The sequence below is a fragment of the Syngnathoides biaculeatus genome, chromosome 6 (genome assembly GCF_019802595.1).
Source record: "Syngnathoides biaculeatus isolate LvHL_M chromosome 6, ASM1980259v1, whole genome shotgun sequence".
NCBI lineage: Eukaryota > Metazoa > Chordata > Actinopteri > Syngnathiformes > Syngnathidae > Syngnathoides > Syngnathoides biaculeatus.
In genome coordinates, this window is record NC_084645.1 from 17,719,589 (window position 1) to 17,730,594 (window position 11,006).

At 45.9% G+C, this 11,006-nt stretch overlaps 2 protein-coding genes and 1 pseudogene across 2 annotated transcripts; 1 reads left to right on the forward strand and 2 right to left on the reverse strand.

Annotated features, from left to right (window-relative positions):
• Positions 1–3,164: 3,164 nt before the first annotated feature.
• Positions 3,165–5,228, reverse strand: LOC133502251 (induced myeloid leukemia cell differentiation protein Mcl-1-like). Its single transcript, XM_061822828.1, has 3 exons — positions 4,592–5,228; positions 3,604–3,857; positions 3,165–3,520 (listed from the first exon to the last, which is right to left on the reverse strand). The coding sequence occupies exons 1-3, from the start codon at positions 5,124–5,126 to the stop codon at positions 3,404–3,406; spliced, it is 906 nt and encodes a 301-aa protein (XP_061678812.1). The 5' UTR covers positions 5,127–5,228; the 3' UTR covers positions 3,165–3,403.
• Positions 5,229–6,650: 1,422 nt separating this feature from the next.
• Positions 6,651–8,707, reverse strand: LOC133502437 (induced myeloid leukemia cell differentiation protein Mcl-1-like; annotated as a pseudogene).
• A 150-nt stretch (positions 8,708–8,857) lies between these two features.
• LOC133502438 (exosome complex component MTR3-like) lies at positions 8,858–10,806 on the forward strand. Its single transcript, XM_061823233.1, has 3 exons — positions 8,858–8,997; positions 9,099–9,440; positions 10,158–10,806. Exons 2-3 carry the CDS (start codon positions 9,163–9,165, stop codon positions 10,702–10,704), a joined length of 825 nt encoding a protein of 274 aa, XP_061679217.1. The 5' UTR covers positions 8,858–8,997; positions 9,099–9,162; the 3' UTR covers positions 10,705–10,806.
• Positions 10,807–11,006: the final 200 nt, after the last annotated feature.

Consider the following 11,006-nt stretch of genomic DNA (forward strand, 5'->3'; position numbering starts at 1 on the left):
GCACATCGAAGGGGATGCCGCCTGCCAGGGGATCAACCATCTCCTATCTGGGTGGGCTCCATTATGTCATCCTCGTCTGCCTTGCCTCCCGCACCGCTCGTGTACCAAGAGTACGTCCCAACCACGACGCACAAACCGAGCCACAGGGGGATCCCGCTTCCGTGTCAGCGTCGGCCAGGATGCAGCCATTATCCATCCACACGTCTCCAGCGACGGCCAAGCCTCAGCCGACCTCTGCCGACAACAAAGCCACAGGGGCATCCCGCTCCAGCGACGGCCGAGTCTCATGTGACTTACCCCGACGCATCACTGGCAACTGAGCCGGCGGACTGCGAGTCGTCGATCTTTGAAATTGCGGATCTTACAGACGAGATTCAGTGCCAATTGGACATTCCCGTCCTGGGATGGCCACAGCTGTTTCGAGCCCGCGCGGCAGTGACGAGTGACCGGCTGCCGAGCCGTGCCCACGCCGCGGTAGCCACCGACCCGCTGCCGAGCCAAGCCCACGTTGTGGTGGCGGCTGACTTCCTGGCAAACCACGGTCATGACATGGTAGCAACTGAGCTGCTACCAAGCCAAGCCCCCGTTTGAACGCCATGGTTTTCGTATAAATCGGTTTTCGAATGAAAATTTCGAGATTTTTTTTGCTTTGGTTTTCAAACGAAAATTGGTATTCGAACACCCTGAAAAGCTGACCCACGACAATTTGTTATTAAGTGTTCGAACGCACCCTCGGAAAAGATGTAACGCGTGCGACCGCGCGCCAACCAGTTGACTCACACACTAATCTGCTCGCGGACGTTTCCCTGTACTGTTGTGACTTTTTGTCTTCCAATTGAGCAACATTAACCTCCGATCATGGCTCCAAAGAAGGCAAGTGGAACCGCTTTTGCTGAAGAAAGCAAACTGGTGCGCAAAACTGTCGACTTCAAGAAGGATTTGATAGCCGAGCACGAATTTGGTCTGCGTGTTTCTGCGCTATCGAAGAAGTATGGCATGGCGAAAACGACACTAGAAACCATTCTGAAACACAGGGATGCCCTCAAAGCAAGTGATGTTGCCAAAGGAGCAACCGTGTTGACCAAGCAGAGGCCACAGATCTGGGAGGAAGTAGAAAAGTTGCTTCTTAATTTTCGTTTACGAGCAGCAGTTCGCTGAGGATAGTGTTGGCGAGGAAGGGAGGAGATGTTGTCTGATGAGGCTAAAGGCAGGAAGGATGTCTCAAGTGCCAATATTAAAGCTATCAGCGCCAAATGGAACGACATCCATAATTTTGTAGAACTTCTTCACCCCAACAAAGCGAAATGTTGCAGAGCACTGCGAAATGTCAATGACGTTGTGATGAGCCACTTAAGGAAGGTGCTCAAAAGACGGCAGAAACAGTCGACATGAGATTCTTTCTTTGTGATAAAGCGGCGAGTCACCCCCACCTAAGACATTTGAAACAGTTGTTTTGCATTGCTTTTTTCTTTTGTTCCATTAACCCAACCTCAAGTTGCAAGTTAAATTTGTTTTTTTTACGTTACGTACTTTCTGTCCAAATAAAAAACATTTTTTTCCATTTTTACCCCTTTTCATTATTGCTAGGTTCAGGTTATTCTGCACATTTGTTAATAAAAAACAAAAAAAGGGTTTACAAGGCTCGGGGCCAAGTCGCTACAGATACGGAAATGCAGTCCCAGCCTCTCGTACTCTACTATGCTAAAGCATACATTTTAAGCAAAAAATAAATATATTTGTTAAATGATTTAATTACATGAAGTATTTCAACTATGCATGAAATATGTTAGAATAGTACAGGGCATGTATGAGGGCAGCAAAACAGCGGTGAGGTGTGCCATTGGTGTGTCAGAAGAATTTAAGGTGGAGGTGGGACTGCATCAGGGATCCGCATTGAGCCCCTCCCTGTTTGCGGTACTAATGGATAGGCTGACAGATGAGGTTAGACTGAGATCCCCTTGGGCTATCATGTTCACAGATGATGTTGTGATTTGCAGTGAAAGCAGGGAGCAGGCGGAGGAACAATTAGAAACATGGAGGCACGCACTGGAAAGGAGAGGAATGAAGTTTAGCCGAAGTAAAACATATTATTTTTATTATATTATATTAATTAATTATATTATACTTGGGGTCAACAATACAGAGCAATGGAGAGTGTGCTAAAAAGTGAAGAAACGGGTCCAAGCGGGGTGGAACAGTTGGTGGAAGGTGTCTGGTGTTCTATGTGACAGAAGAGTCTCCACCAGGATGAAGGACAAGGTTTATCAAACAGCGGTGGGGCCGGCCATGATGTACGGATTAGAGACGGTGGCACTGAAGAAACAACAGGAAGCAGAACTGGAGGTAGCAGAAATGAAGACGCTGAGGTTCTCGCTTGGTGTGAATAGGTTGGAAGGGTTTGGAAATGAGCTCATTAGAGAGACAGCCAACGTTGGATGTTTTGGAGACAAGGTTCAAGAGAGCAGACTTCGATAGTTTGGATATGTTCAGAGGCCAGAGAGTGACTATGTTGGTCGAAGGGTGCTGAGGATGGAGCTGCCAGGCAAAAGAGCGAGAGGAAGACCAAAGAAAAGATTGATGGATGTTGTGAGGGAGGACATGAGGGCAGTGGGTATGAGAGAAGAAGAAGATGCACGAGATTGGCTTCGATGGAAAAAGATGACACACTGTGGTGACCCCTAACGGGACAAGCCGAAAGGAAAAGAAGAAGATTTAAACTATACATGTATTTCTACTAAGTTGCAGTTTATTATCAGGAAAAGCTAAAAAAAAAAAGTGCTTAAAAACTATTTTTTAGGCTGGGAATGTATTATTTCATTTTCCATTCATTGTAATGGCAAAACGTGCTTCAGTTTTTGAATGTTTTGGTTTTCAACCGGCCTTTTGGAACGGATTGTGTTCAAGAACTGTATCTTCAAATAAGTCATCGATGTCCACATAGCATGAGCAGGATTTTTTTCCGAGATACAGCCTGATGACAGTACTGTATATTCGAGGTAGAAATTGCTCTTCTTGAAATATTACCATTTGAAGTATGACTGTGTTATTCACATTTGTCATTTTATACTTTCTAGAGAAAACGTATTAGACATTACATTTACGCACATAGTTAGTGACTCATTAATTCCAAGGGTGATTTGAAAAGAAGGGAGCAAACATAAAAATCACATTTCTACAATGTTTATTAGACAGTTTGTCATACTGTACACAACGTTTTGGTAATACAACACGAAGCGTGCTGTTTCAACACAGGAGACATTTATCAACGTAAAAAAATGACAGATTTGGTTTTTGTGCATGCGTCTTTCCCATTGTCGCTAAAACTGTACAAAAATGGTCCATATCACTTCCTCCTTGTGAAGCTGTTGCTTGGGATTGTGATACGCCAAACGGTCCTCAGAGTTCAACGGAGCAAACTCAGCGCCGACGCCAATATGCAGGCCAAACCGCCGAAGACGACGAGGAGGGCCCTCGCTCTCGACTCCACGTCATCTTCCTCAAAGAATTCTGCAAAGCCGTTCTGATGAGGAAGAAGACGGAATATGATAAGTTGATATGTCAGTGTTCAGCAATTACGCAGTACACGTTTGGCGCATTGCTCACCCATGCGTTGTGCTGCACGAGCCAGGTGCGCTGATGCGACAGCAGGTAGGTGGAGACCTCCTGGGCCACGAGCGCCACACACCCCCCCTCCCGCCGCATCTCCTTCAAGGCCTGAGACAGCACGGCGGCGAAAGCCAGCAGGCTGGCGACGTGACCCCAGTCGGTGTCCCCGTCTGCAAACTCAAGCCCGGCCACCTCGCTGACGAAGGCCATGTCGTCCCCTCTTCTGTCCAACGGCACTTCGTTGATGATGCCTGGAAGACAGAGGCCGACCCAATTGAGAAAACAAACACATTTATGTTACCATTGGAATTGTTTCATATACATATTATAATACTCTGGCCTTAAAAAAAAAGCATTTACGTGTTAATGAAAAATTAAATTACTCTTATTTTGTTTTCAATTTCAAGCTTAAGCTCTTTTAATAGCGAAGCAAGATAGTTTACATCAGTTTATCTCAAATTGTCCCTTTTGGCTCTATGGGCTCGAATGAAGCTTACGAAGAAGACAATTTTGATTTTAAGAGGGGAAGTGATCCCTCTGCTGGCTGTAGAAAGATTGCGCGATCAGCAAAATGACATAAAAAGTGTTTATATATATGTAGATAAACATATATATGAACAGTTCAGACGCAAAAGCAGATATATCCATTTTGTTGTTTGCTGCATGCATCACGTGTACAACTTGCTTTATTACGGAGGACACTGACGTAGGCTACATACAGGACCGTCCTATCGATTGGTCAACTCACGAACAATCTGCAAATTACGGCTTCAAGTATGACTAATGACTTATTTAGGCTCTAATTTTTTTTATTTGAAATTTTCCACAAGGGCATATTTATAGTTTTGGTCAGAACTGCTTTTACTGTCCAAACGGAAAAAGAAAAGGATAAAGGACAGGTAAAGCATATCAACGTTACGCTCATAAATGCAATACTGCTCTAAAAAAGTGACTCAAACACAAAATATAAAAAACATCCACTTACCATTGTACAGGAACCTGTGTTTGTCCACGATTCTCTGAACGACCCTTTTTATCGTCGACTGGACTTTACTTTCCTTCCAAGTGGCCGTGGTGGTCAAGCCGGTAAAGTCACTGAGAAAGCGGCCGATAAGTCGTCTTGTGTCCGTGGCCAGGGCGTCGAGGTCGCCGGGGGTCTGGAGCTGCGGCGGTGGGGAGCCTTCAGGGCGACGATTCCCCCCCGGTAGGGCGCCGGGTCCCGGGTCCGGCGAGTCGTGGTTGCCCATCTCGGGGTTAACGGCTGGGGCCACGGCCGGCTGCGGGAACCCGAAGAAACCTTCCGGGCCCGGATTCGGACGCAACATCAACGTGGCCGTGATTCCAAGCTTGGAGTGGGGCCGCAACAAGTGTCGCTGGGTCGGCATCATTTGGAGCGTGTCTCGGTCACGGCAAGAAACGAGTTTTCCTTCCTCCGAACGCGCCAGCGTCTTGTCTCGGCGAGAGAGGCTCACAAATGACTGCATCAGTTGAGTGCAGGGCAAATATAAGATGGATCCCATCAGAGAGCAGCAAAATTGTCAGTTAATCAAAGAAACTATTTTCCCACCAATCATTTGGTCACGTGCGCATCAGGGGCGTCCCCCTAACTTTTTTCCCACCCCCTGGCGGCTCAGGGCCACACTTGAAAAGTTCACCTGCTTGACGCTCCGCGCATGAGCGAAATCAATGAAAAAGCGACTGAGCGAGAGAAAGAGAGTTCTCCTTTGCAGAGATTTTAAGTGCAAGCGTTTCTTTTTTGTGGGGGGGGGGGGGCATGTTCAAAATGTTTTCTGACCAAAGACCCTAATTGAGATGTTCAACATTAAACCAAACCGGTATCTAATAATTTTGTTTTTCTTATTAATTCTATTATGGATGGTGAACTTCATTTGAGATTGAACAACATAGAATAGAACGTGATTGCCACTATCACAACGCAATGATAATCAGTTATGCAAGATGATCAGGATTTTCAAATATTGTTTGGCTGTCTGACAAACAGTTCTGGTGTTCATCTTACGAGTTTCAGCTCCATCGATTATTGCACCATACTTTTTTTTTCAAATTCTCTGGGAAAAGTGGAAGAGAGGATGATAAAAACACTCAAAACATTTGGAAGATGTCCAATGGATTGTTGTGAATGTCAATAATGGATTTTTGCAGTACTTATCTGTGTGGTATATGGAAAAAATCTTGAGCGTAACTCGATTATTACATTAAGTCCTTTTGCTCAATCTGGATGTACACAAATGACTTCTTCAAATACGTCATCGATGTCCAGATAGCATGAACAGATTTACTGGATACAGCATGATGACAGGACTGTATATTATATATATTCAAATTTCTCTTCAAGAATTACTGTTTTAAGTTTGGCTGTGTTATTCACATTTGTCATTTTATACTTTCTAGAGAATAATGTTTACGTATTAGAACATTACATTTACGCACATAGTGAAGACTTTTTCATTATTTGCTTAAATATGACCTTATACATTTAATCAACGGATAAAGTGTTGCCCATTTGCTAATCAGACAAGGATGTGTTGTCGGTGGTTGTCCTTCATCTTTGTATGCAGAAAACCGCCTGGCGCCATCTTCCTCTCCCAGGCGTTGCCGTGGAGACGAACGACACCAGATTAAGGAGCGGAAAGTTACCATCCCGGTCTGGCCCAGGACGAGACTGCGGGGGAGTGGGGGGCTGGGGGGCAGCCACTTTTACCATGAACCCATACATATAAAAACCTTGTGTTACTGGGCAGCTTTTGTCTTCTTCTTCGGCTATCCTGTCAGACGATACACGTGTCGTGTGCGGCAGATACCTAGATAAGACCCGGACGTCTATTGCACATTCCTTTGGAATAAATCCATTTGCTGTTAACTTTTTCTCATCATTGGTCACATCTTCCTCGATTTGTGAACACGGATAGGGTCCAAACTCGCAAATCCCTACAATAGTGACTCATTAATTCCAAGGGTGATTTGAAAAGAAAGGAGCAAACCCATGAAATTCGTATTTGTATAATGTTTATTAGACAATTTCTCATACTGTACATACACATCAAATTTTAAATCATCAATAACGTTTTGAGAATACAACACGAAGCCCGCTGTTTCAGCACGGGAGACATTTATCGACATAAAAAAATGGACACATTTCATTTTTGTGCATGTGTCTTTCTCATTGTTGATCAAACTGTACAAAAATGGTCCATATCAAATCCACTTTGTGAAGTTGTTGCTCGGGATTGTGATACGCCAAACGGTCCGCAGAGTTCAACGGAGCAAACGGAGCACCGCCGCCGAGATGCAGGCCAAACCGCCGAAGGCGACGAGGACGGTCCTCACTCTCGACTCCACGTCATCTTCCTTGAAGAACTCTGCAAAGCCGTTCTGGTGAGGAAGAAGACAGAATATGATAAGTTGATATCTCGGTGTTCAGAAATTGCGCAGTACACGTTTGGCGCATTGCTCACCCATGCGTTGTGCTGCACGAGCCAGGTGCGCTGATGCGACAGCAGGTAGGTGGACACCTCCTGGGCCACGAGCGCCACACACCCCCTCCCGCCGCATCTCCTTCAAGGCCTGAGACAGCACGGCGGCGAAAGCCAGCAGGCTGGCGACCCGACCCCAGTTGGTGGCCCCGTCTGCAAACTCGAGCCTGGCCACATTGCTGACGAAGGCCATGTCGTCCCCTCTTCTGTCCAATGCAGGGTTGTTGATGTCTGGAAGATGGAGGCCGACCCAATCTAGAAAACAAGCACATTTATGTTACCATTGCAATCGTTTCCTTACCTCCACTATAGACAAATTGTAACACTCTGGCCTTAAAAAAAAGTAGTTGTCTGTTAATACAAATGTAATGAAAGTTCACAAATGTGGAATGACTCTTATTTTACATTTCATGCTCAAGATATTTTAATAGAGAAGCAAGATACAGTTTCTATCCAATTGTACCTTTTGGCTCTACTATGGCCTAGAATGAAGCTCACGAATCAGTAATTTTGATTTTAACAGGGGAAGTGGTCCCTCTGCTGGCTGTAGAAAGATTGCACGATCAATAAAATTACGGAAAGTGTTTATATATATATATATATATATATATATATATATATATATATATAAATATATATATATATAACGCGGCTAAAATTCACACATGGTACATGGCAATAACAGAACATCAGCAAAACTAATTATAAATAATAACATCATGAGTCCAACCCTCATGCATCAGGTGTACAACTTGCTTTATTACGTAGGTCACTGACGTAGGCAACAGACAGGGCTGTCCGATAGATTGGTCATCTCATGGACAATCTGCAAATTACTGGTTCAAGTATTAAATTATCATGACTGATTGACTTATTTAAGGCTATAATTATCTCGTAAAACTTTCCACAAGGACATATTTAGAGTTTTGGTCATAACACAAAACCGCTTTTACTGTCCAAACGGAAAGAGAAAAGTACAGTATGACAGGTACAGCAAGTCAACCTTATGCTCATAAATGAAATAATGCTCTTAAAAAGTGTCTCAAAAGCATTAAAAAAAACATCCACTTACGATTGTATATGAGCCTGTGTTTGTCCACGAGTCTCTCCACGACCCTTTTTATCGTCGACAGGACTTTACTTTCCTCCCAACTGGCCGTGGTGGTCAAGCCGGTAAAGTCACTGAGAAAGCGGCCGATAAGTCGCCTTGTGTCCGTGGCCAGGGCGTCGGGGTCGCCGGGGGTCTGGAGCTCCGGCGGTGGGGAGCCTTCAGGGCGACGATTCCCCCCCGGTAGGGCGCCGGGTCCCGGGTCCGGCGAGTCGTGGTTGCCCATCTCGGGGTTAACGGCTGGGGCCACGGCCGGCTGCGGGAACCCGAAGACACCTTCCGGGCCCGGATTCGGACGAAACATCAACGTGGGCGCGATTCCAAGGTTGGAGTTGGGCCGCAACAAGTGTCGCTGGGTCGGCATCATTTGGAGCGTGTCTCGGTCACGGCAAGAAACGAGCTTTCCTTCCTCCGAACGCGCCAGCGTCTTGTCTCGGCGAGAGAGGCTCACAAATGACTGCATCAGTTGAGTGCAGGCCAAATATAAGATGGATCCCATCAGAGAGCAGCAAAATTGTCAGTTAATCAAAGAAACTATTTTCCCACCAATCATTTGGTCACGTGCGCATCAGGGGCGTCCCCCGAACTTTTTTTCCCACCCCCTGGCGGCTCAGGGCCGCACTTGAAAAGTTCACCTGCTTGACGCTACGCGCATGCGCAAACTACCTGAAAGGACGCGAGAAAGAGAAACGAGCTAATTCCGGGATTTTCTCGTGACACCCCAACCATAACAAGTTAAAAATAAATAGAGACTATACACTTAAAAAAAATAAGGAACGTAATCCGGAGGTACGAATTTATACATTTCAGAGTTTCGAGATAAGCATTTCAAATACTCCGTGATAGTCACTTGGCGGAAATAAAAAACACATTTATTGCCTGTGTTTCAGGGGGACATTTTTACGTGCCGGACACATTCGCAGGCTGCGTGTCTTCCGCAAGCGCCACAAAGCCATGCCTGTTGACACCAGACGAATACGTGGTCCAGAGGTTTCCCTAAGTCCGTCTCTGTTCGCGTGCAAGCCGGCGCCAGGCTTGCCAACGCACGGTCCCAGAGCGGACGGCCGGCAACGGGACCAAGTGGACGTCCGGCCCGTTTTCGTCAGGTGCGGGCTGGTGAGCCAGGCCAAGGGCTCTGCGTACATGGAGGCCGGAGGTACCAAGTTGATGTGCTGCGTTTATGGTCCCAGAGAAACGGATCGTAAAGATGAAACCGATATGAAGTGTGGAAGGTAATTTGTTTTTGAATGGATAGCTTTCTAAGTACGCCATCGTGTGTGTCACTGAGGTCAGAGAACACAGGTGATGGGTGAAGCGTCTATCGTTAATTTACACGATTGGTCTCAGGACTATGGTGGCGTCATTTGAAATTTGATTTGGACTTTTTTGTTTGTTTACGTTGAGTCATAGTTGTCATTTGCAGAGATTTTGAAGGCCACGGTTTTGGGGGCAACATGTTCAAAATGTTTTATGACAAAACGGTGTCTCATAATTTTCTCATCAGTTACTTTCGAGGTTAACTTCATTTGAGATTGAACAACATAGATTACAGTGGAACGTTATTACCACTACCACCAGGACAATGATAATCAGTTAGTTTGTTGAGTTTTTTTTTTTATATATATACGTATACAAGATGGTCAGAATTTCCAAATATTGTTGGCGTGGCTGCCGAGGAGTTCTGATTTTCCGGGCGCCAGTTTCAGCTCCATCGATGTTTGCAACATACTTGTTCTTGTTTTTCAAATTCTCTGGGACAAGTGGAAGAGAGGATGAGTAAACATTCAAAGCATTTGGAAGATGCCCAGTGGACTGTTGTGAATGTCAATAATGGATTTTACAGTCCTTATCAGTGTGGGATGTAGAAAAATCTCGACTTGTATTTTAAATGTGATTGTTATTATTATTGAGAGGATCTCCAGCAAAACAGTTGATCTTTGTGTAACCAGGTTGACAACAGACATGCGGTTTGCTCCATTCTCGTGCCGAGAAAGAGGCGCCTGGATTCAAGGGAGTCAGGACAAGGACTTCTCCTTGATGCTGCACGAAAGTCTGCAGCCCGCTTTGTGCCTTCACAAATACCCCCGCTCACAGATCGAGGTCAACGTGATGGTTCTCGAAAACAGCGGCTCAGTTCTGGCACACGCCGTCACCTGCGCGTCCCTCGCTCTCGCAGACGCAGGTATTGAAATGTACGACCTGGTCCTCGGCTGTGCCGTCCGACAGGATGGGGCTTCTTATGTGCTCGACCCGACGTATGCGGAGGAAAATGGCAGCGGCTCAGCGAGTGGCGACAATCAGGGTCGACTCACGCTCGCGTTCCTCCCCAGCTTGAATCAGATTTCTGGGCTGCAGTCTGACGGGGAAATGACTGAAGAGGCTTTGTCTGCTGGGGTGCGCACGTGTATTGAGGGCTGCTATAAGATATATCCAGTCATCCAACAAGCTCTGGCGAAGGCAGTTCGGAGGGCAGCCCCCCCACCATCAGAGAGCTGACAGAGTTAGTTGTTTTCTGGGTCAATATCACGAGAAAGAGCCTTTGGAGTCCTCATCACACTCACTCAGTAATGATGGAAATAAAGCTGAATCGTGAAGCTGTGCGCTCATCTTTTTCTTTCGGCTTGTCCCGTGAGGGGTCGCCACAGCGTGTCATCTTTTTCCATCTCAGCCTATCTCGTGCATCCACTCTGAACACCCACTGTCCTCATGTCCTCCCTCACAACATCCATCAACCTTTTCTTTGGTCTTCCTCTGATGGAGAGTGTAAACTAAACATTTGTGCACACACCTGTACAATA

Bases quoted from the DNA above. Each gene is read 5' to 3' on its own strand.
- LOC133502438 (XM_061823233.1), top strand. From the start codon at position 9,163: ATGCCTGTTGACACCAGACGAATACGTGGTCCAGAGGTTTCCCTAAGT. The intron at 9,441-10,157 runs GTAATTTGTTTT...TTGTGTAACCAG, and splicing joins ACCGATATGAAGTGTGGAAG to GTTGACAACAGACATGCGGT.
- LOC133502251 (XM_061822828.1), bottom strand. From the start codon at position 5,126: ATGGGATCCATCTTATATTTGCCCTGCACTCAACTGATGCAGTCATTT. The intron at 3,858-4,591 runs GTAAGTGGATGT...TCTGTCTTCCAG, and splicing joins ACACAGGTTCCTGTACAATG to GCATCATCAACGAAGTGCCG. The intron at 3,521-3,603 runs GTGAGCAATGCG...CTTCCTCATCAG, and splicing joins TCGTGCAGCACAACGCATGG to AACGGCTTTGCAGAATTCTT.